Source organism: Chiloscyllium plagiosum, chromosome 18 (genome assembly GCF_004010195.1).
Source record: "Chiloscyllium plagiosum isolate BGI_BamShark_2017 chromosome 18, ASM401019v2, whole genome shotgun sequence".
In the NCBI taxonomy this organism is placed as follows: Eukaryota; Metazoa; Chordata; class Chondrichthyes; order Orectolobiformes; family Hemiscylliidae; genus Chiloscyllium; species Chiloscyllium plagiosum.
The window spans coordinates 65,401,412-65,427,540 of NC_057727.1; the positions used below are offsets into that span (position 1 = coordinate 65,401,412).

Sequence of the window (26,129 nt, forward strand, 5' to 3'; positions counted from 1 at the left end):
GCCAATGGGTGGCCTTGCTATGATACCCCGCTTAGCGGACGGATCCCTTTTTCCCTTTCACTGGTCCCTGGAGGGCTTCTTCTATTTAGGCATTTTTATCACTCCAGTGTTTGGTCAGTTGAATAAGGCTAATTTTGTGCATTTACTGGAAAGGATAAGGCAGGACCTCCAGTGATGGGGAGACCTTCCAATTTCCTGGCTAGGTATAATAGCACTAATTAAAATAAATGTCCTGCCCCATCTCCTATACCCTATGAGAATGCTTTAAGTGATGCTGGCACTACGTAAATTATATGGCTGTTGGATTCCTTTACCTGGAATCATAGACAGGGCCTCATTAAGCTTAAGAAGCTACAGCTTCCACAGGCAAGGGGAGAATTGGACTTCCCAGATTTTGGGAAATATCAGTTAAGTTCCCTATTAAGTTACATAGCTGATTGGGTCTTGTCTGATCCACAATCAATCTGGCTGGACATCGAGGCTTCTCAAATAAAATACCCACTTATTAACCTTTTATTTTCAGACAAGAGGAAAATCATTACGGATCACTGTAAAAACCCTATAATACTAAACACAATTAAGGCTTGGAATATAATGCGGCAAAACGAGGGCAACTCGCATAAAACATCCCCCTATGCTCCGATAGTGGGAGCATGGGGATTTCAACCAGTGTTTACAGATGCCACTTTCAAACTCTGGAGATCCAGGGGTACCTCTTGTTTAGGGGATCTATTTAAAGAAGGGGTCCTGATGTCTTTTGAACATCTGCGTCAGAAATTCGGATTACCTAATGGAGACCTCTTTCGATACTTCCAAATTTGAGATTACATACAGAAGAAAACTACGTTACTAGATAGTCTTTATAAATTCAAATAGAGACTGTAAAGTGCTACGACCAATGGAGGTATCTTCCGTCAGTACTATTTATCATTGACTACCTGATGAAGTATTGGGAGATATGGACAATCTGCTTAAAACATGGGATCAGGATTTGGGACTAGAAATCTCTAAAGAAACGTGGAATGACATTTGGGAAAACGCCAGAAGAATCACCATCTGCAACAGAACTCAGGATATTCAGCTGAAGATACTTCATAGGGCCCATATAGCACCAGATCGATTGGCAAAATTTAAGGCAGGAGCATCTCCAATGTGTCCCAAATGTAAAATAGAGGTGGGCACTCTTGTATATTGCCTATGGACCGGTCATAAGATCCGTAGATATTGGACTAAGGTAGCAAGTGCTCTGACAGAAACCTTAGGAACAGAAATTAGAGTGGACCCTGTATCTCTCCTTTTGGGCTTTTCGAACTTACCCTCCCTGGATATGCACGGGAAGAGATTATTTTCTATTCTCTCTTTCTGTGCAAGGAAAAATATTTTGGTAAACTGGGTGGCTGAGGGCCCCCCTAGACTTTCAAATTGGCACAGATTAATTATGGAATGTATTCCCCTTGACTTCCTGACAAATATGGTGCACCAAAAGACCGAATTATTCCATAAAATGTGGCAGCCCTTCTTGAATTATATAAATACAGATAAGACCATAAGACATAGGAGCGGAAGTAAGGCCATTCGGGCAATGAATTCCACAGGCCCACCACTCTGGCTGAAGAAATGTCTCCGCATTTCTATTCTGAATTTACCCTCTCTAATTCTTAGGCTGTGTCCACGGGTCCTAGTCTCCTCGCCTAACGGAAACAATTTCCTAGCTTCCACCCTCTCCAAGCCATGTATTATCTTGTAATTTTCAATTAGATCTCCCCTTAATCTTCTAAACTCCAATGAATACAATCCCAGGATCCTCAGCCGTTCCTCATATGTTAGACCTACCATTCCAGGGATCATCCGTGTGAATCTCCGCTGGACACGCTCCAGTGCCAGTATGTCCTTCCTGAGGTGTGGGGACCAAAACTGGACACAGTACTCCAAATGGGGCCTAACCAGAGCTTTATAAAGTCTCAGTAGCACAACAGTGCTTTTATATTCCAACCCTCTTTCGGATATTTCGGCCATCCTAACAAGGGCTTTTATTTAATTGAGATTCGAACCTGGCTGGTCCGGGGCCCCTTGGGAGAGGAATCCCGCACGAATACGGGTTTTGTTACATTTGATATTAACACATTCCAAGCACGTATCTCACTCTCCAATTTCCGTGTTATCCGTCGGTTTTTTATTTCTTTCTCTTATTTGAATAATGTAAGAGACTTAATTATACACTCTGGTTAGTTGTAGGTTAGATTAGTAGTTAGTTGAGTTTTGTTTTTTTTCCTCGGTATTTTTCTTTTGTTAAATTTTGGTTATTATTTATTTAAGATTTAATTGTATATCGATGTTTATACTTGGGATTTTTTTTATTTTTGTAAACTTGTAAAAATGTTAAATTTTCAATAAAAATATCAATTAAAAAAAATGAATTTTGCCATTGACAAATCCTGACAAAAGTTTTCAATGATTTAGAAATAGGCTGATGTGACCCACTCAGCACAATTTATATATAACTTTATATCTTATTATTTACGTTTTTCATTGTGTGTGAATATTGCTGGCAACACCAGCATTTGTTGTTCATCCCTAATTGAGAATCAGAAGGTGGTGGTGAACTACTCCTCAAAGCACAGCAGTGTATCTGGTGCAAATATATCCATGCTGTTGCTCCAAAGGGTTTTGCTGCAGGTTTTTTACTCAGTGACAATGATAATTCCAAGTCAGGCTGGCGTGTAACTTCAAGGGAAGCCTGCAAGTGACACAGTTTCCATGTTTTGCCTCCCTTGACGTTCTAAGTGGTATAGATTGTGTGGTTGGAAGGTGATGTTGAAGGACCCTGGGTGAATCACTGCTGTGTATCCTGCAGAGCGGCAGCAGTATATACCATGCACATCAGTGATAGAGGGAGTGAATGTTTAAACTGATAGATGGGCTGAAAACCAAATGTATTATTTTATCCTCTATTAAGTCTATGACATATGCAGATATAATTATGTTTTTTGAAAGTAGTCACTGACCAGAGAAACACATAATTTACAGCAATTACAAGAATAACATTCAAAATCACAACATTAGTTACACTGCATTATTTCTGTTGTTCTTTACCATGTCCCAACTTGTCATCTTTGGGTAGCAGTGCTTTTCCTGGGATAGGTTTCCTAACATTAGATCTTTCTTCATAGCCAAGTTGTAACCATTCTTCTGGTGTCCGACATTCAAATTCTTCATCATCAAACACCTACAGCATGTCAACAGAAAATCATAGTCATGTACTTAGATTGGACAGATGCAATGAAATTTAATAGGATCCCTACAGAGTGGAAACAGGCCATTCAGCCCAATGGGTCCACATCGACCCTCTGAAGAGTAAACCACCAGACCAAGTCCCCTACATTATTACTCTTACCCCAATCGAATGCACCTACCCTACACATCCCTGAACACTATGGGCAGTTTAGCATTACCAATTCACCCAACCTGCACATCTTTGAATTGTGGGAGGAAACCAGAGCACCTGCAGGAAACCCACGCAGGCATGGGAAGAATGTACAAACTCCACACAGCCAGTTGCCCTAGGCTGGAATCAAACCTGGGTCCCTGGCGCTGTGAGGCAGCAGTGCTAACCACTGAGTCACCATGCTGTCCATTATTTAGGTACTTAATCTACTTTGGACTCTAACAACATTTCATGAACAAATAATATGACCTAATCCAAACACTTCCATTTTGAAATAAAGTTCTCAACCAAGTAAAGGAATAGTAATAATAATACTTAACTTACAATAAATTTTCCCATAACCATACTCTGCCCCACTATCAATTTCTCCCCACTCCCCCCTCCCAGCTAGTACAAGATTGACATCTTACCCAGTATACTGAATTTAGTTTCCTGGCCCATTAACATTACTAAGCAGTTACATTGGAAGGGAAAGGAAGGATAGTTGGTTTTTGACATCAGAATCTCATTGATATTTCTGAAGTCGAATTGAAGTTAAGAGAACTCTGCTTGCCTTAAGAGCATCACTGGCTTTCGCCATTTCTGCCAAGTGCTCTGAGGGAGGCTTAGTGCTTGCCAAAGTCCTAGACTCCTTCATCAATATTTCACCAGCAAGACAATCCTACTAGAGATGGCGGCTTCAGTAGCATGTAGTCAGGAGGGAATTGTCTTAGTTCATAACATTGACTCTTCAACCCATGAGGTTTCATAGCATCAGAGGAAACAGGCAAGGAAAGCTCCTGCTGACTATCACCTATCACTGTTTACCAACAGATGAACTAGTACAAGCTGGACATCATTTGAAAGAAGCACTGAGTCCTTGCTGTCCTCAGGACTTCTTCCAAGTGATTTTTAGCAACTGCTTTGCCCTATAATACAAGGGGTATAATTTGCTCATCATTATAGTGCATCATCAGTGATGTCAGATCATGTCACTGTAATCTGAAGGAAGAGTACAGGATTTGGGATGTCATGTTGCAGCTGTACAGGACATTGGTTAGTCCACAGTTGGAATATTGCGTGCAGTTCTGGTCTCCTTCCTATCGGAAAGATGTTGTGAAACTTGAAAGGGTTCCGAAAAGATTTACAAGGATGTTGCTAGGGTTGGAGGAATTGAGCAATAGGGAGAGGCTGAACAGGCTGGGGCTGTTTTCTCTGGACTGTCGGAGATTGAGGGGTGACCTTATAGAGGTTTATAAAATTATTAGGGGCATGGATAGAGTAAATAAACAAAGTCTTTTCCCTGGGGTGGGGAGTCCAGAACTAGAGGGCATAGGTTTACGGTGAGAGGGGATAGATATAAAAGGGACCTAAAGGGGCAACCTTTTCACGCAGAGGGTGGTATGTGTATGGAATGAGCTGCCAGAGGAAGTGGTGGAGGCTGGTACAATTGCAACATTTAAAAGGCATTTGGATGGTTACATGAACAGGAAGGGTTTGAAGGGATATGGGCTGGGTGCAGGCAGGTGGGACTAGATTGGGTTGGGATATCTTGTCGGCATGGATGGGCTGGACTGAAGGGTCTGTTTCCATGCTGTACATCTCTATAGCTCTATGAAGAGGTTCTAATGTAATCCCTCTAAAATGTGTCTCTATGAATAGTGTAAGTAGTGTAAATGATCAATAAATGTTCATTAGTTTGCATCAGGATGGTATGATTGTTGCCCTCTTCTGTCAAAGGCATGTAGAGGCTGGTCATGGCAGTGAAACATGTTAGCAACACTCTGCAAAGCATTTACTAAGAATACCAGTCAATCCTGATAAAGATAGGAAAGTGAAAAGCCATTGGCCAGGCAGAACGCACTTGAGAAACACCTGCAGCAGTTGTCAAACCAATTATTCATTACCAGACTTAAAGTTCGGTCATGTGATCAGATCAATGTGTTCCTTTATACAGTTGGTAACTGCTGATGGAATTATAAGATGACAGAGAGTTGGTGAGAAAAACACATCTCTGAAGAGGTCATTAAAGCCTTCAATTCCATTTTTAGACTTCAAAGTGATGCTGCTAAGATCAGAAAAAAAAAAGATTCTTTGGTAATAACCTGCAACAGGTGACAGTTAACTGTGGATATGGGAGAACCTTGAAAGATGTTCAAAGATATGCAAGTTAGGTGGATTGATCACGCTAAATTGCCCTGTCATGTTCAGGGATGTGCAGATTAGATGGATTAGCCACGATAAATACAGGATTATGAGGATAGGGTGGCTGGTCTCTGTCTGGGTCTAGGTCTGAGTGGGATATTCTTTGGAGAGTAGATGCAGGACCTGACAAGCCAAGTAGCTTCTTTCCACTCTGTAAGGTTCCTATACTTCTATGTTTCAGCCTCCAGAAGTAAAGCTGGAAGGCTAGACGCATTGTGTGATGACTCCACTATGTTGGGAAAACACTACATTGCTGCCAGCCAGCCATTAGGATACCACTTCTGCCACAGGACACAACAAAATTGGCATCCTAGAAGGCCTTAATGGAGTTGTCTACCTTTTGGATCATATTCTTATTCATTGCTTCATTAAGATAGAGCATTCTCAGGATACACTCACAGATTGGGTCTCACACTTAAGTACAAGTGTTAGGTTTTCCAAACCCACCATCAGTTTCTTGGAACACATTGTTAATGCTTCTAGTATTAAAGCAAAACCCTAAAGACAACAGCCATCAAGTGCTTTTTTTCACAGTCCATTACACACACACACACACCAATTAGCTTTTACAGCAATTTCTGAAATAGGAGTAGGCTTAGTATTGGGATATTAACCAACCAGACTTTGGTGGCTACAAGAGCAGATCAGAAGCTAGAAACACTGCAGCGAGTAACTCACTTCCTGACTCCTGAAAGCCTGTCCACCATCTATAAGGCACAAGTCAGAAGTATGATGGAATACTCCCCACTTGCCTGGATGAGTACAGCTCCAACAATATTCAAGAAGCTTGGCACTATCCAGGACAAAGCAGTCCACTTGATTGGCACTACATCCATAAGCATTTACTCCATCCTCCACTGATACTCAGGAGGTATCAGAAGGCTGATGCTGAATGTTTACAAATATGGAGTCCACTGCATACGTGCCCACTAATTGTATTTTAAAACAGTGCTTTGAGTGGTGTAGTCATCTTAGTTATGGACTAGTTGCTCATTTACAATGACCAAATTGTCATTTCCAGGGTCCTCAGGCTGGAAATTCTCCAATGTTTACACTAGAAACACCTGGGCATTATCAAATACCAGACAAGGGCCCAAAAGACCATCTAATGACCAGGTTTGTCAAAGACCATTGAAGACATGGTCTCGAATTATACTGCATATGCCTTCTGTAGAAAAGACCACAAGGAACATTTGACGACCTTCTCACTTCAACGGAAGCACCATGGGATGGACCTGTTCATCTTCAAGTGTTTTCGTGGAGCACTATTCCGGATGACTTGAGGTCAAGTGATTACATTATCCCACCTCAAAAGATGGTTATGATTATATTTGAAGAAACTTTTGCCAAATATAACATTCTACAGTACAGTAATTAATTCTTCAAACATTTTACTAAATCGTATAGTTTTGTGCATGTTAGCAGTTCACTAAGGATTTGGGAGTGTTTGAAAAACCAGAAAGGGCCTCCAAAACTTGATACAAAGGAACAAATAGATTCTGAAAGTAAAGGAACATGAAAATAGATTGTAAGAGGTTTTGGAAGTATACAAAAAGGAAGAAATTAGTTAAAATAAATATTGGGCCCTCAGAAGCAGAAACAGGAGAAACTATGAGGAAATGCCAGAGAAATTGATCAAAAATATTTTGTGTTTTCATAAGACACCAGTTACATTCCAGAAATAGAGAGTAATCTAGAAGTTAATACAATTGAGGGAATTAAGTAAACAAATATCAGGAGAGAAAAATTGTTGAAGTAATACGAAAAACTAAAATCCAATAATTCCATGTAACTAAGTCCTAGAGTTGTAAAAGAAATAATTGCAGATATAGTGGATGTATTGCGTATGATTTTCTAAATTGCATACATTCTGAAACAGTCCAGCAGATTAGAAGTCACAAATTGTAACATCTTGACAATAAGACTTTGTGTTTCATGGTAATAATTTGGGATAGATATTTATCGAGACCTATGGGATTTGGTTGTAAAGAGAGTCATGGAGGAGAAAGTGAGGTCTGCAGATGCTGGAGATCAAAGTTGAAACTTTATTGCTGGAACAGCACAGCAGGTCAGGCAGCATCCAGGGAACAGGAGATTCGACGTTTCGGGCACAGGCCCTTCTTCAGGAAAGGGCCTGTGAAGAAGGGCCTGTGCCCGAAACGTCGAATCTCCTGTTCCCTGGATGCTGCCTGACCTGCTGTGCTGTTCCAGCAATAAAGTTTCAAGAGAGTCATGGAGTAATACAGCATGGAAACAGGCCTTTCAGCCCAAAGTGGTCCATGCTGACCATGGTGCCCACTCAGCTAGTTCCAATTGCCTGCATTGGTCCATATCCCTCTAAACCCTTCCCATCCATGTATCTATACAAATGTTTTTTAAATTTTGCGATTGTACCTGCCTTAACCACTTTCTCTGGCAGCCCATTCTACATACACATCACTCTCTGCGTGAAGAAGTTGCCCCTCAAGTCCTTTTCAAATCTTTCCCCTCTCACGTTAAACCTATGCTCTCTAGTTTTCAATTCCTCATCCCTGGGAAAAAGACTATATGCATTCATCCTATCTATGCCCTTCATAACTTTGTACACCTCAATAGGTCACCTCTCACTCTCCTACATTGCAAGGAATAAAGTCCTATCCTGGCCAACCTCTCCCTATAACTCAGGCCTACTCGTCCTGGCAACATCCTCATAATTCTTCTTTGCACTCTTTTCACTTTAACTAGGTCTTTCCTATAACATGGCAACTGAAACTGTCACAATACTACAAGTGCAGCCTCACCAATGACTTATACAAATGTTACATAACATCCCAACTCCTACACTCAATGCCTCAACTGATGAAGGCCAATATGCTAAATGCCTTCTTCACTATCCTGTCTACTTGTTACACTACTACCTTGACACTCCGCAACACTCCTCAGGACCTTACCATTTGCTGTATATGTCACACTTTGTTTGATCTTCTCAAGTGGAACACCTCACACTTATCTGTATTGAACTGCATTTGCCAATCCTCAGCCCACTTACTCATCTGATCAAGATTGTAATTTTTGATAACCTTCCTGCTATTAACGATACCTCCTAATTTTGTATCATCCACAAACTTACTAACCATACCTTGTACATTCAGATCATTTCTGTAAATAACAAAGGTCCCAGCATCGACTCCTATGGGAATTAGGACTTATAGCAGGAAGTGTATTTCATATTAAAACTAAATCATGTGTTGATAAATTACTGCATTTCGGGCAGAATTAATCATTTTTAAACCATTTCCACATTGCAACAGAATCTTTCCTTAAATCCTGGTCAGACTTTTAGAGAAAAGTCTTCGATCTTTCTTGGTTTTAGAGCTATTGCGAAATGAGCACTAGTTTTTATCCAATACCTATTGATCAGTGTTCACAACTTAGCATAAATTTCTAATACAAAAGGCCACAGGATTACTTATACAGTGAATTAAATAGTATTTGAGTTTGGGAATTAGGCATGCTTGTTGGGACATTTGGGAAAAAAAACTAACCCTGCAGCTATGCAATCAGGTGAGAAAAGTATTGTTGATACTGATGCAAAGGTGTTCTATTTTCAGCAGTAACATTACTCAACTTGTTGGTAGCAAAAATAAAGAGCAATTCAATTTCTTTCAATTTATACATTTTGACAGAAAATACATACATTAGTAATACCGTCACCAAAACTGTTCCTTGAACATTTACCATATCTGATCACTACTAAAAGAAGGGTCTGTAGATTGGAAGGAGAAAAATGGTCTTTAGTGGAGTGATATGCTCTTCTTCTCAAATGTGAGAGTTTCAAAAGTGTTTACAGGTTACTGAAGATTATATCTGCAATAAATTTCATTGGTTGCGAATCCTGTCAGATCAAATGGATTACTGGAGCGACATTTAGAGGCATTGAGGAATTTACAAGAGCTAGGGGATGTGATAGATGACAGTTATGGGGAGGGAGAAAAGCCGCAGATACAACCAGGTAGCTGGGTTAATTCCAAGAAAGATAGGAGAAGTAGGCACGTAGTACAGGAGTCTTCTGTGGTTATCCCAGTTTCAAACAGGTATGCTGTTTTGGAAAGTGTAGTGAGTGATGGACTTTGAGGGGAATGTAGCACAAACAGCCAGGTTTCTGGTATCAAGACAGGCTGTACTGTAATGTGGGGTAAGTCGGGATCCAAGTGATTGATTGTGTTCGGAGATTCTCTAGCCACAGGCATAGACAGGCATTTCTGCAGCCAGTAGTGAAAAATCAAAATGGTGTGTTGCTTTCCTGGTGCCAGGATCAAGGATGTCTCAGAGAGGGTGCAAAATGTTCTCAAGGGGGAGAGGGATCAGCAGGAGATCATTGTCCACATTGGTACCAACGACATAGGAAGGGAAAAGGATGAGATTCTGAAGGGAGAACATAGAAAGTTAGGCAAGAATTTAAAAACGAGGTCCTCGAGGGTAGTAATATCTGGATTACTCCCGGTGCTACGAGCTAGTGAGGGTAGGAATAGAGGGATAGATCAGATGAATGCATGGCTGAGGAGCTGGTATATGGGAGAAGGATTCACATTTTTAGATCATTGGAATCTTTTCTGGATAGAAGTGACATGTACAAAAAGGACAGATTGCATCTGAATTGGAAGGGGTCTAACATTCTGGCAGGGAGATTTGCTAGAGCTGCTCAGGAGAACTTAAACTAGTAAGAAGGGGGATTGGGGCCTAGGAGATGCTGAGGAAAGAGATCAATCTGAGACTGGTACATCTCTCCAATCCCAAGCCTCCCAGCCTCATTCACGATGAAGGGCTTTTGCACAAAATGTCGATATTCCTGTTTGTCGGAGGCTGCCTGACCTGCTGTGCTTTTCCAGCACACTCTAATCTGAGACTGATATAGTTGAGAAAAGAAGCGAGCCAAACAGTCAGGACAGGCAGGGACAGAGCAGGGAACAAGGTAGGACTGATGAATTAAACTGTATTTATTTCAATGCAAGAAGCATAACAGGGAAGGCAGTTGAACTCAGAGCATGGTTAGGAACATGGGATTGGTATATCAAAGCAACTACAGAAACGTGGCTCAGGGATGGACAGGACTGGCAGCTTAATGTTCCAGGAAACGAATGCTATAAGAAGGACAGAACGGGAGGCAAGAGAGGAGGGAGAGTGGTGTTTTTGATAAGGGATAGCATTACAGCTGTGCTGAGGGAGGATATTCCCAGATATACATCCAGGGAAGTTATTTGGGTGGAACTGAGAAATAAGAAAGGGATGATCACCTTATTCCGATTGTATTATAGACCCCCTAACGGTCAGAGGGAAATTGAGAAACAAATTTGTAAGGAGATCTCAGTTATCTGTAAGAAGAATAGGGTGGTTATGGTAGGGGATTTTAACTTTCCAAACATAGACTGAGACTGCCATAGTGTTAAGGGTTTAGATGGAGAGGAATTTGATAAACGTGTACAAGAAAATTTTCTGATTCTGTATGTGGATGTACCTACTAGAGAAGGTGCAAAACTTGACCTACTCTTGAGAAATAAGGCACCTCAGGTGACTGAGGTGTCAGTGGGGGAGCACTTTGGGGCCAGTGACCATAATTCTATTAGATTTAAAATAGTGATGGAAGAGGATAGACCAGATCTAAAAGTTGAAGTTCAAAACTGAAGGAAGGCTACCTTTGACAGTATTAAGCAAGAACTTTCAAAAGCTGATTGGGGGCAGATGTTCGCAGGTAAAGGGACGGCTAGAAAATGGGAAGCCTTCAGAAATGAGATAACGAGAGTCCAGAGACAGTGTATTCCTGTTAGAGTGAAAGGAAAGCTGGTAGGTGTAGGGAATGCTGGATGACTGTAGAAATTGAGGATTTGATTAAGAAAAAGAAGGAAGCATATGTCAGGTATACAGAGGTGAGGTCGAGTGAATCCTTAGAAGAGTATAAAGGCAGTAGGAGTATAGTTAAGAGGGAAATCAGGAGGACAAAAAGGTGACATGAGGTAGCTTTCGCAAATAGGGTTAAGGAGAATCCAAAGCATTTTTAACAAATACATTAAGGGCAAAAGGGTAACTACGGAGTGAATAGGGCCCCTCAAAGATCAGCAAGGCAGCTTTTGTGTGGAGCCGCAGGAGATGGGGGAGATACTGAACAAGTATTTTGCATCAGTGTTTCCTACAGTGGAGGACAAAGAAGATATAGAATGTATGCAAATAGATGGTGACATCTTGAAAAATGTCCATATTACAGAGGAGGAAGTGCTAGATGTCTTGAAACGCATAAGGGTGGATAAATCCCCAGGACCTGATCAACTGTACCTTAGAACTCTGTGGGAAGCTAGGGAAGTGATTGATAGGCCCCTTGCTGAGATATTTGTATCATTGATAGGTAGGTGCCACAAGACTGGACATTGGTTAACTTGGTACCATTATTTAAAAAGGTGGTAAGGACAAGCCAGGGAACTATAGACCAGTAGGCTTGACGTTGGCAGTGGGCAAGTTGTTGGAGGGAATCCTGAGGGATAGGATTTACACATATTTGGAAAGGTAAAGACTGATTAGGGATAGTCAACATGGCTTTGTGCGTGGGAAATCATGTTTCACAAACTTGATTGAAGGCGTTTGGTATGCTTTCCTTTACTGGTCAGAGCATTGGGTACAGGAGTTGGGAGGTCATGTTGTGGCTGTACAGGACATTGGTTAGGACACTGTTGGAATGTTGCATGCAATTCTGGTCTCCTTCCTATCAGAAGGATGTTGTGAAACTTGAAAGAGTTCAGAAAAGATTTACAAGGATGTTCCTCGGGTTCAGGGATTTAAGCTATAGGGAGAGGCTGAATAGGCTGGCACGGTTTTCCCTGGAGCATCGAAGGCTGAGGGGTGACCTCAGAGGTTTATAAAATCATGAGGGGTATGGGTAGGATAAACAGACAAAGTCTTTTCCCTGGGATGGGGGAATCTAGAACTAGAGTACATATGTTTAGGGTGAGAGGGGAAATATATAAAAGCGACCTAAGGGGCAACTTTTCAAGCAGACGGTGGTGTGTGTATGGAATGAGTTGCCAGACGAAGTGGTGGAGGCTGGTACAATTGCAAAATTTAAAAACATCTGGATGAGTATATGAATAAGTAGGGTTTAGAGGGACATGGGCCAAGTGCTGGCAGATGGGACTTGATTAGGTTGGGATATCTGGTCGGCATGGATAAGTTGGATTTCTGTGCTGTACATCTCTATGACTCTTAAGTGCCAAGTAGTTTTAAAATGCATAAACATACGGTCCTGTTAAATTAATGGTGAGAAGTTTGTATTCTGAATATGTCAGCCATTCATTTGTAAATACACAAGTATCTAACTATGGAGAGAACTGTGCAGCACCTCTAAAGGTAGGTATGCTGTGAACTGTGGTGGATTCTTCCCAGTCTTGGCACGATATCTTTCTGGTCCAGAGTGACGTGGCATCAACTTGTCTGAATTAATTCCTTCTATCTTAAGCAGCTGTTTCAGATTATAACTTTGGTACAGTCGTCTTCGTCTGTTAGAAAACCAGAAATTACATAATATTAGACACTTTTACTGAACATGGTCTAATCAGCATTTAATAACCAACTAAATTGCAATAGCATAGATGAAGCTACAGGATTTACCCATCCTTAGCACCATAGCATATTTGAACTCTATCTGAAGGAGTGCTTTTCTCTAATGCCCAGCATTGTATAACATCTTATGGTTGTTCAATGTGTTTTATTCAACAACTGGAAAAGCAAAGAAAAAAACAAACAGAAAAATTACATTTGCTTCTGGGAATAAACCAGGACTGACTGCCTTTCGAAAATCAAATAATTTACAGTCAGTGAATAATGACCTCACTCAGCTCATATCTATTAGAATCAGGTTATAATTAAGTCCTGTCTGGCTGGTTGCACTCGACGCTGCAGTATTCTACCATGCTGAAACTAATGTTTCTTCTCATCAACATCTTAATCGTGTGCCTTGGAAGACTGGTCCTACCTCTCAGCTCTTTAGCATCTTTCACATCCACTGTTTGCCTGCTGCAGTTGTACAGAGAACAGCATGCAAGAGTTATATAGCACACTGTCTAGAGCATACTGCATGGTACCCCAGAGTAATCCAAGCATCAGAATCTCATCTTCAAGAAGGCCATTTTCTACTCCATGTTGGAGGGACAATTGTCCCAGCTAAACTATATCCAGCAACTATCATCAGCAGCTGCTGAGCAGCTTCCACACAGAGGTTGCGCTGAAGATCTCCTTACATTATGGAGGACATACATTGGGCTCAGTGTTTATCACCCTTGAAGCCACTTCCTCCAGATGAACAAGGTATATTTATGCTGTAGACTGAGGAAGTCCCAGGACACTATCATAGAATTGTGTCATCTGCTGGAAAAGACTTGAAAAATGAAAAGGTGAGTGGTCATCCTACCCTGGTGACTGGCAAGGTGGCAACTATGCTAATTTTTTATGCAACTGACTGCTTCCAGTGATCCATTGGAGTCCTATGTACAATCTCTAAATTCTCAACCTACGAATTTATCAAGGATGTTAACTAATACAATTTGTACCAGATCACACAGGTTCACCTTGTCTCCCCATGGTAAGGTTAGTAGACTTTGCCAGCATAACCGGATTTGCCCAGGTACAGGGTGCTATAGACTGTATACAATGCATCATATAATGTGGCTGACATCAGAAATAGAAAAGTCTTCATTTTAGTCTCTGTACAAGTTATCTATGATCATCAGTGTCACAATTTTCAGGCCTTACCAAATCCTCTGGAAACTGCCATGATGCCTACATCCTTGGAGCTTTTAGTTTCCTGCTTCATTCCAAGGGTTGTGTGCAAGGATGGTCGCTGGGAGACAAGGGCTAACCCCTGCAACCATGACTGATAACACCATTATAAATGTCCTGTCTGAGACTGAGCATAGATGTATCCTCTCAGACTGTACTCCTGAAAGGTGACAAGATATGTACTCCTGATGGGATTGAGGTTCACAAGGAGGTGTTAGCAATTTGAAAATAGATAAGACCCCAGGCCAGATGGGATTTATCCTAGGATTATCTGGGAAGCCCATGGAGGAGATTGCTGAGCCGTTGGCTTTGATCTTTATGTCGCCATCGTCTGATCATGGTCTACAGGAATAATGTCAGAAGACTGGAGGATAGTAAATGTTGTTTTCTTGTTCAAGAAGGGGAGTAGCATGAGGAGACGTAGCTTTAAATTGAGGGGTGATGGATATAGGATAGATGTCAGGGGTAGTTTCTTTACTCAAAGTGTAGTAGGGGTATAGAACGCACTGCTTGCAACAGTAGTAGACTCGCCAACTTTATGGGCCTTTTATTAGTCATTGATAGACATATGGATGAAAATGGAATAGTGTAGGTTAGATGTGCTTCGGATTGGTTTCACAGGTCAGCGTAACATCGAGGGCCGAAGGGCCTGTACTGCACTGTAATGTTAAAAAGGACTATTGCCAGAAAAGTTTCTAGTAGCGGGAATTTACGGTGAGACTCAAAGCACTCAATTATATAAAGTGAGTGTGTAGTGAAGAATGGAGAAGTCGTGGTAGGAGTATTAGATAAACTCTCAGCTTCAGGAATACAATTTGTCCTTGCTAATGATATAGCAGATTCATCAGTAGGAATGGTTGAGAAAAGCCGTTGGAAACTCAGGCAACTGAAGTATTGCAGGACATCCTGGAATTTTTCCTGACTGTGTGGTAATGAGGTCACAAAGTCACCAGCTAGAACAGGACATATCAAAGAGTACAGATAAGAACATTGAAGTGAAATTAGCAGAAATCCTGTTGGCCAGGAGCAGATAGATGACAATTCAGACATCTTTACTCAGACAAATTAAGTGAGTGCAGAAAGATGGAAACTTAAAGCAATTGTATCAAAAAGCATACACAGAAAAGGAATCCAAGTGTATCCCTGCATGCTATTGTCTTAAAAATGATGGCTTAATGAGGAAATAGAGACAATCAGATATTGAGGCAGATGAGAAATGGGCAAAAGTTCATCAAATTGTATTACCAGTGTGGTATAGAAAGGAGGTGTTGCGAGTGACGCATGAGCTACCACATAGGGGTCACTTAGGAGCGAGAAAATCACAAGCTAAAATACAAAAGCATTTTTACTGGCCTGGACTGCACAAGGGTGTAGTTGAATTTTGCCAGATGTGTCATTCATGTCAGGTAATTGGAAAACTGCAGGTAGTAATAAAACCCGTACCTTTAATACCTAATCCTGCATTCGAGGAACCTTTTACAAGAGTCTTAATTGATTGCATAGGTCCTCTACCTCAAACAAAAAGTGGAAATTAGTATTTGTTAACAATAATGGATGTGTTGACTAGATTTCCAGAGGCTGTTCCACTATGCAATATCACAGCTAAAAGGATTTTAGAGGAATTACTCAGATTTTTCATTAGATACAGACTACCATCAGAGATATAATCAGATCAAGGGTCAACCTTCACATCAAAATTATTCAAGGAAGTTATGGACACCTTAGGAAAAAATCAATTCAAATCTACTGCGTACCATCCAGAGTCGCAGAGAACATTAGAAAGGTAGCATCAGATATTAAAGACCGTGTTGAGGCCTGATAGTCAAGACTACTCAGACATTTGGGATAAGGGAAATCCATGTGTGTTTTTTGCGATCAGTGATGCACCAAATGAATCAACCAAATTCAGTCCATTTAAATTAGTTTTTGGGCATGAAGTAAGAGGACCATTAAAATTGATTTAGGAGAAAATGGTAAGTCAGAATTCAGAGATCACATATTTGGACTATGTATCAAATTTTAAGGAATGATTAAATAGAGTTGGGGAGTTGGCTATACAGCATTTAAAAGTATCACAGCAGACAATGATACAGGAAGCAGACAAGAAATCAAAAACTCGCAATTTTGCTATTGAGGATAAGGTATTAGTGTTACTTCCAGTGATAGATGAACCTTTAAAAGCAAAGTTTGGTGGACCTTATCAAGTCGAAAGGAAATTGAGTGAGTAAACTACTTGATAGGGAGTCCGGACAGAACAAAATCTCACAGCATGTGTCATGTGAATATGCTCAAAAGGTATTTTGACAGGGAAGGAAAGCAAGAGGAGGATGTGTTATTGATTACAACACAGAGGGAAGAACCAAGTTCAGAGGATTCTGAATTGGACATTCCTCAAATTAAATTGGACAATGAGGAAATTGTCAAATATTGGGATAAATTATTGAGTTACCCTTGAAATGGAAAATCGAAATTACCTAAAAGAGTTATTACTATCTTATGGGGAGATTAGTGAAAATTAGTTGGGAAGTACTAACCTAATTATGCATGATGTAGATATAGGAGATGCTGTTCCGATTAAGGAACGTTCTTAGAGGCATAAACCTCTAAAGTTGGCACAGCAGATTGAAGGTGATATCCAAGACAACAAAATTGAAGTGAATTACAGTGACTGGGGCTCACTCATAGTAATGATGCCAAAATCAGATAGTACCCAATGGTTATGTGTGGACTATCGCAAAGTCAATGCAGTTACAAAGATTAATGTAAATCCAATTCTGCATTTGGAAGACTGTGTTGAGAAGGTAGGACAAACAACTTATATTTCTAAGTTGGACTTAGCAGAGGATACTGGCAGGTATCTTTGTCAGAAAGAGCAAAGGCAATTTCAGTTTTCATAATGCCGAATGGACTGTATCAGTTTAAAGTCAAAGAGTATGGTGCTGGAAAAGCACAGCCGGTCAAGCAGCATCCGAGGAGAAGGGGAGTTGACGTTTCATCAGGCTGTGCTTTTCCAGTACCACACTCTCCGACTCCGATCTCCAACATCTGCAGTCCTCACGTTCTCCTCCATGTATCAATTTAAAGTCATTTTCATTTGACATGAAAAATGCTCCAGCCACATTTCAGAGACTAACTAATAAGATCATTGCCAGACTACCCAATTGTGTTGTATATATCGATAATATGGTGATTGTTAGTCACAGATGGAAGGAACATTTACAACATTTATCAGACTTGTTCGATCAGCTTCGGAAGGCAGGCTTGGTGATAAACCTGGGCAAAAGTGAATTTGCCAAATCCCAAGTCACCTTCTTGGGTCATGTCATTGTACATGGACAAATGGCCCCACAGGATGCAAAGACAAAAGTAATTGGGGAGTTTCCAATACCATTGACAAAAGGAGCAGTACTTTGTTTCCTGGGATTGAGTGGACTTCAGCAAAACTTTGTACCAAACTTTAGCAGTGTGGCTGCTCCACTCACTGAACTGTTAAAGGAAGGCAAGAAGTTTCAGTGGACAGCGGACTGTCAGAAGGCATTTGACAGCCTGAAAGCTGTGTTAACCACTGCACCATTAATAGCCACACCTAATTACACAATGCCATTCAAGGTGGCTATCAACGCAAGTGATGTGGGTGTCGGTGTTCAGCTCTTGCAAGAAAATGACAAGAAGATAGAAAGACCTATCGGGTATTTCTCCAGGAAGTTAAACATCCATCAGCAGAAATATTTGATGGTTGAGAAGAAGACTTTGAGCTTGGTGTTGGCATTACAACATTTCAGTGTTTATGTTACTAGTAACATATCTGAGACAATTATAGATACTGATCATAACCCACTGAAGTTGTGGAGAAATTCAAGGACAAAAATGCCTTGTTGTTACAGCCATTCAATTTGAAAATTGTACATGTGGCAGGATGAGAAAACGTGATTGCCGAAACATTGTCAAGACTCGAATGAAAAAACAGAAGTGTTCAGTGGCAGGAGTACAACAGATTGAAATGGAATATAGTTGTGCATGTTTGCACATTTTTAGTCAGTGTAATGTCTATTTGTGTTTTAGAATACTAACAAGTTTTTAAGGGACTTTAAAATGAATCCACCTTTGGATACTGATGGTTCTTTTTTTTAAGGGGAAAGGTCTGCTCCTTTAACAAGGTTATGCAGTCCTTGGCTTTTTTTTCAGAGAGGTTATAAACGACACAGACTTCGAAAGGTCTGGGTGCTGAAGAGTTTTACGGCCAATTTGATAATAGCTAATAGATACTGCCTCAGACAGAAGGCTTTCAAGTTTAAAAAAAAACACCTGTGCAATGAAAGGGGAGTGGCCAGTTCTCCCAGCACAGCTTTTGTCTGGTTTGTTTTTTTTAAGAAGTAATGTGTGAAAAATAGCTGCTGGACCCACAGAAGCAGATCCAGGCTGGTACTCTCTCTCTGACTTTTATATTGTAAGAACTTATGTTTGATTTTTCCTTTTGTGCCAAGGGGTGTTTATGGGGATTGTTGCAAATATTTGGAACAGCATCATTAATTTGGGGTGATCTGTTGGGTTTACAGAGAGGTTAAGTTATCCGGTATTCTGTTTTCTGTTGTTTGTGTTTCATTTAGGATTGATAGATTGATAGATAGATAGAACAGCACAGCACAGCACAGAACAGGCCCTTCAGCCTACGATGTTGTGCCGACCACTGATCCTCATGTATGCACCCTCAAATTTTTGTGACCATATGCATGTCCAGTAGTCTCTTAAATGTCCCCAATGACCTTGCTTCCACAACTGCTGCTGGTAATGCATTCTATGTTCTCACAACTTTCTGTGTAAAGAACCCGCCTCTGACATCCCCTCTATACTTTCCTCCAACCAGCTTAAAACGATGACCCCTCGTGTTAGTCACTTCTGCCCTGGGAAATAGTCTCTGGCTATTGACACTATTATCTTGTATACCTCAATTAGGTCCCCCTCCTCCTAGCACTGCTGCCTCACAGCGCCAGAGACCCGGGTTCAATTCCCGCCTCAGGCGACTGTAGTCACTTCTGCCCTGGGAAATAGTCTCTGGCTATCGACTCTATTATCTTGTATACCTCAATTTTGGTGTGCAGTGGTTAGCACTGCTGCCTCACAGCGCCAGAGACCCGGGTTCAATTCCCGCCTCAGGCGACTGACTGTCTGGAGTTTGCACGTTCTCCCAGTGTCTGCGTGGGTTTCCTCCGGGTGCTCCGGTTTCCTCCCACAGTCCAAAGATGTGCAGGTCAGGTGAATTGGCCATGCTAAATTGCCCGTAGTGTTAGGTAAGGGGTAAGTGTAGGGGTATGGGTGGGTTGCGCTTCGGCGGGGCGGTGTGGACTTGTTGGGCCGAAGGGCCTGTTTCCACACTGTAAGTAATCTAATCTAATCTAATCTAATTAGGTCCCCCTCCTCCTCCTTTTCTCCAATGAAAAAAGTCCGAGCTCAGTCAACCTCTCTTCATAAGATAAGCCCTCCAGTCCAGACAGCATCCTGGTAAACCTCCTCTGCACCCTCTCCAAAGCATCCACATCTTTCCTATAAATAGGGCGACCAGAACTGGACGCAGTATTCCAAGTGCGGTCTAACCAAAGTTTTATAGAGCTGCAACAAGATCTCACGACTCTTAAACTCAATCCCCCTGTTAATGAAAGCGAAAACACATATGCTTTCTTAACAACCCTTCCACTTGGGTGGCCATTTTAAGGGATCTATGTGCCTGCACACCAAAATCCCTCTGTTCCTCCACACTGCCAAGAATCCTATCCTTAATCCTGTACTCAGCTTTCAAATTCGACCTTCCAAAATGCATCACCTCGCATTTATCCTGGTTGAACTCCATCTGCCACCTCTCAGCCCATCTCTGCATCCTGTCAATAAATTGGAAATAAATTCTGTTTTGTTTAGAAACTAAGTGGTTTGACCAGCTGATTCTCACCCGGAACACCCACTTTACACCAGCTTAAAACAACTAGCAATGTTATGGTCTGCGCTACCTTCCTGAAATGTTTTGAAGGTTCTGGCCTGGTCCATAACAATTTTAACAAAGAGGACCACAGAATACTTGGTATAGCGGACCTTGGTCTAATGTATGTCGCACAAGTTATGTCATGCAAATACATGAAGAGATTTAACTGCAGTAGGATTGCTGGAACCTTGTTCTGCAACCTTCCAGGCATGCCCACCAACATCATCCAAATAAAAAAGCATTGTTTAAGACCATTCTGTCAAATACTTCCAGCTCAAGGTGAAAAGAAGTAAACTCCATGCTCTTGTGTAGTCTATGAGCTTTTGGATTATTTTTCTGGCGTGTGGCTACCACATTTGGAGTCATCTGTAATTACTTCTGCTTCACAGAGATGAGTATAACCAATTTGTCACAATCAACTGCATCTTTAAAAATGCTCATGCCAGTATTCCACATTGTTGGTCACTGCATGCATTTCACATGCAGAATTCAACACATATGGGTATATATTTTACAAGTGTCCTTGATAATTATTTTTCTTCTGTGCAAACCTCTGAAGTCTGTGCATGGCAACAATTTTTGGAATCAAAAGTTATTGCTGCAAATGGCGTCAGCATGCTGATAGCTGTGCACAAACCTGCGGCTTAGACGGAACATTGATCATTGCATTGAACAGTGTATGTGCCCTATTAATGCAATTGTCCTTTGAACAGCCTCACATCATCCACAAGCAGAGCCCACATCCTCAGAAGGGAAATAACATTTACTGCACCAATTCCAGGTATAGTGAGAGCATTTTTTATTTCCCAATCACATTAGCAATTTGGAGACAAGCGGAAGACAGTACAGGTCACACTTTGTAGCAAGTGTGTTAAACTAGCTGTTAATCTAGTATACATCCCAAACTTTCATGTCGCTTTGTTCCTTGTACTCCCTAAACACCCCACTGAGCTATTCACACTGCCTTTTGATTCTTTCATTTAAGTCTTCATCTTCCCAAATCACACCCGAGCCTAAGGGTTTGGCTTCATCACACCAATCATTGTGATGCACTGTTCCCCTCTCCATGATGATAATCATCATTGATTACCTCTTCCCAGTAACCTGTGTCCTCCAATGGGCTACCTTCTCCCACCTTTATATGTTGCGTTTTCCTGTCACAATTATTATCCCCTCTGCATCCCAGCATGCTCCAAATCCTACAAATGGCTGCCCATGTTTTCCCACCATGGCAGTGGGCCACTGATAACCCCCACGTCCCCCCACTTTGACTTTCAGCAAACTGACACCCAGATTGATTGTGGCCAATCCCCCTGACTAACTTGGAACAACAGCCCAAAATGATAACTGACAAGAACCCGGAGTGGTCTCTGTGAACTTTTCAAGTGACTTATTGCTACACCCTGTAGTGGTTGCACTGGACCTGCAGTACTGATTGTGGTCCAATCTCCAGACCATAATGATATGGAATTCCTGACCCGAAGCACCCCAAGCAACCAATTGACCATTTCTAAGCTCTTGGACTGAGATGGGGCACTGCATTTGATTGAGTATAACAGAGTCTATTGATTTGACTGAGGACAGGAACCCCTTAGATGTGGAGACATGGCTGTTTAGTTAAAGCATCTAGGCTGTTGTCACATGCTGTGGGTGTGACTTTGGCATAGCACGGTACAACAACATGTCTATCCCTTTGACTTATCATTATTGGAAAATCTGACAAGCTGCGTGGCTTTGTGTCTATGCTAAAAGGCAAGGTAAAATAAAAGTACTATGTGGCTAGAAGTTCATAATGAGGCAACAATGTGCAAAAAGGCTAGACAAGGCAGAGATGCAGTGAGAATCCAAGTAAGTGCAAAGTGAGTGCAAAGACAGCAATCATAAAGTCCACTTCCCATGCTGTTCCAATGTAAGAGATGGGTGCACGCCAATGTGCAAAAAAATGGTCTAGCAGCGGTTTTATGATGAGAAGTGTTGTGCCGCATTGATGTGGTGAACTGTGAGAAGTGTTGTGCCGCATTGATGTGGTGAACTGTATTACAAAAGGATCAAAAGTTGTTGGGAGAATGTGGTGTGGCCAATGTGTGTCCAGCGCCACTTTCTGTGGACAAAGGATGCAGATGGTTGCTGCCTTGAATGTTGGGGCCTACTGGCTAAGGTGGAAGCCTTGAGGAGCAAATGATGAAATAGAGCCATGAGTTATGAGCTTAGACTTTTATGTTAGGAATTGTTGCTGAAATAACTCCACAGAGGCTGGTATCCCATCAGTTTGAAGTCTAGCTGGGCTTCTGCTAGTAGCTGCTTTTGCCTGATTACATCATTAATCTCACACACCAAACGGTCTCTCAGCATCTCATTAAAGGTTAAACCAATGTCACACATCTTTGCCAGTCGTCTTCACCTAGTTAAAAATCCCGATACAGATTCCCCTAGATTTCAGAAAATGCTCATGATTCAGATTTAGAGAATGCTTGGGCTCATAATATTCTTTAATTAAATTTGCCAACTCTTGAAGGGTTTAGAATCTGGTATCTTAAGGAAAGTTAGGTTCCTAATAACCGAGAAAGCTGTGGGTCCACAAGCCATTAAGAGAATTACTTTTGACTTTTCATCTAACCCAATGTCATTTGCCCAGAAACAATAAACACATTCTTTCCACATACTGGGCCTAGTCATCAACAGCAGTATCGAATGAGTCAAGCCTCCCAAATAACGGCATGATGCCAGATATGTTTACCCCAACTTTGCTGATGACACCAACATGGTAGGATATCTAACAACAATGAGTCATAACACAGAAAGGAGTTAGAAGGGTTGGTGACATGGTGCAATCTCTCTCTCAAATGTCAGCAAAATTAAAGAACTGATCATTGACTTCAAAAACAAAGGAGGAGAACATGCCCCAGTCTACATGAACAGGGCTGAGGTTAAGAGGGTAGAGAATTTCAAGTTCCTAGGAGTGATGATAACCGGCAACCTGTCCTGGACTTCCCATGTAGATGCGATGGTCAAAAAAGCACAACAATAATGCCTTTTCTTCCTCAGACAGCTCAGGAAATTTGGCATGTCCATAAGGACCCTTACTAACTTCTACAGATGCACCACTGAAATCATTCTGTCCAGATGCATAATGGCCTGGTAGAGCAACTGCTCTGCCCAGGACGGAAAGAAATTACAGAAGATTGTGTGCATAGCCCACACCATCACGGAAGTCATGGACACAATTTATATGGCTTGTTGCTGCAGAAAGGCTACCATCATCATCAACGACCAACGCAGCCTGATAATGCTCTCCTACAACTCTCCCATCAGGCAGACGATACAAAAGCTTGGACAGACACACATCAGCAGGTTCAAGAACAGCTTCTTTCTGGTCATTATTAGATTGTTGAATGGACTCTCTAACTTCAAATAATGCTGATCTTGCTAATGTTGATCTTGCCCAGTGCAAGCCCTGTATGACATAACCTGTAAGCCTCTAAATTTATTTTTCACCCTCTGATCTGTATGTCCTTCCTTACTATGATCTGCCTGTATTGCTTGTAAACAAAGCTTTTCACTGTACTTAGCTACATGTGACAATAAATAAATCAAATCAAATCAATTCAAAGGCGACTGTCGCAAGCACATTTCTTCAGGAGCACACTTTACTCTCATTGCCACTAAAATAACACCACAGAGGTTGATATCCAGCCGCCAAGTCACCTGTTATTTATACCTGGAAAGTCCTTGATTCTGATCCAGCTCCCTCAGAGCTAGCTCTCAATGAACAGTCAGACGTTCCATTTTCTATCTGACAGGCAGGACTCCCTGATTAGTAGCCTCCATAAGGAACTTATATTCAATTATGTCTACCTGTTTACTTGCTACAATCATTACATTTGCTGTCTGCTTTGTACAGTGCACTACATTCCCTGCCATATGGGAGAATAGAAAACCACAAATAAATGAGGTCAGGTTCAGTACTGATGAGGTATAAATACATACAAATAGGTGTCTGGCCACTTACTAGCAGAAATTTCGTTTAAAACCGCGAGTGGAAAATCAGACACACCATATTTTACCAATTGACTTGGCCATGCCCACATTATTCAGGGGCTGTGAAGATGTCACTGAATATTTTGGTGCTACAACAATGTGTCAGGAAACATAGATTTCATTGTTCAAGTCCTGGAGTGGGACTTGCACATGCCACCTTTTCGCCTAGACATGAGGCGGCTCTCAAATAAGCTATAGCTAACACCATTAAATTTAATGGGTAAATATTCCAGTTTAAGTGTGCTCATTTAAGGTTGTATACATATTGTTTGATAACATGAACAATCAGCTAGTATTTACAGTAAATATAGAGTATTTTTAAGTTGCTGTTGAGCTACCTAGATTTTATGTCAGCTTAATGTCAATAATATTCTCGTAGTGTATGACATAGTCAATGCTCAACATGTATTGTGCCAATGTTAAAAAGTTTAGCTTCATTAGTAGCCTGCTGCTGACAATCTCATGCTTTATTAAAGGATATGCACCAAGAACTGGAAGATACCTTTCAATCTCAAGTTTGCGGGGACGCTGTCCTGGAGCCACATGAAATGGAACTTGCACCTTTGGTTGAAACGACCTCAATGTGAAGTCGGACCTTGCTTGCAATTCAGTACTTGATCCATATATTTGTGATTCTAGATGTGTTAAAAGATCATCAGGCCCATCGAAGGAAAAGACTGAAATTAGGGAATTAAGTGTTATTAAGCACATAGAAGCAAACTGCAAAAAAACCAGTTCCAACAACAGCATGGTTGCAAGAGAGAAACTATATTAGCCATTTTACTGAAAGTCAACAAAATCAACAAATGAGAGAAAAACAAAAAGTGCATCATTCTGACAAAAGAAATGTTCAAGCTTTTTCCCTATGCACAAGTATTTCTAACATTTAAAGTCTTTGTTTAATTTGTCACACTCATGGTAGCGTACAAGTTTTCCCTCAAATTTGTTACATTTTGAAGGAATTGGAACAGAGAAGCCACATCCACGGTACTGAAGCAAGAAATGGATAGAAACATCAAAAGGGATTGAAGGAAAATTGGAGAAATCCAAAGATGTGTAGGTTAAGTGAACTGGCCATGCTAAATTGCCCATAGAGTTCAGGGATGTGTAGGTTAGGTGCATTAGTCAGGGGTAAATGTAGAGTATTAGGGTAAGGAAATGGGTCTGGGTGGGTTACTCTTCAGAGGGTCACTGTGGACATGTTGAGCCAAATGGCCTGTAGGGATTCTCTGACTCTAAAGATGCTTTATATATGGAAATTAAACTACACTCATGAATATATTGATGTATTAACATTTATTCAACACTGCATTCCACATCATCTATAACATTGGGAACAGATCTTGAGTTTATCATTGGTTTAAAATGGGTGCCAGTAAATCAGCACCCTGCTATACATCTCTTTTAACTTTTATTTTCATTTTTGCTACATTCAATAGGTACTTACCTTGAGGAGTATAGTACTGCTGGCCTGACTGATTTAGGTAGTGCCTTGATACCTCAGGACCTTCTTGAACATTCTAAGAAAAATTAAAATAGTATGTTATTAGACTCAAACTCTTCCAAAAATATATATTAAGAACTACTTAAAATAGAAAATGTTGGAAACAGTCAGTAGATCACTTGACATCTGTGAAGACAGAAACAGTAATAACTGTAACAGGTGTAAAAAGTCTGTATAGTTTGTTCAAG

The 26,129-nt window shown here is 41.1% G+C and overlaps 1 protein-coding gene across 1 annotated transcript in view; it reads right to left on the minus strand.

Moving 5' to 3' along the window:
- dnah1 (dynein, axonemal, heavy chain 1) overlaps positions 1–26,129 on the minus strand; it is a 420,700-nt gene that overhangs the window by 375,501 nt on the left and 19,070 nt on the right. Inside the window, exons 4-7 of the mRNA XM_043708503.1 lie at positions 25,885–25,957; positions 24,940–25,114; positions 12,993–13,149; positions 3,094–3,226 (exon numbers count right to left, since the gene is read on the minus strand). Of these exons, the coding sequence (XP_043564438.1) occupies positions 3,094–3,226; positions 12,993–13,149; positions 24,940–25,114; positions 25,885–25,957 (538 nt within the window). The remainder of the gene's footprint in view (positions 1–3,093; positions 3,227–12,992; positions 13,150–24,939; positions 25,115–25,884; positions 25,958–26,129) is intronic.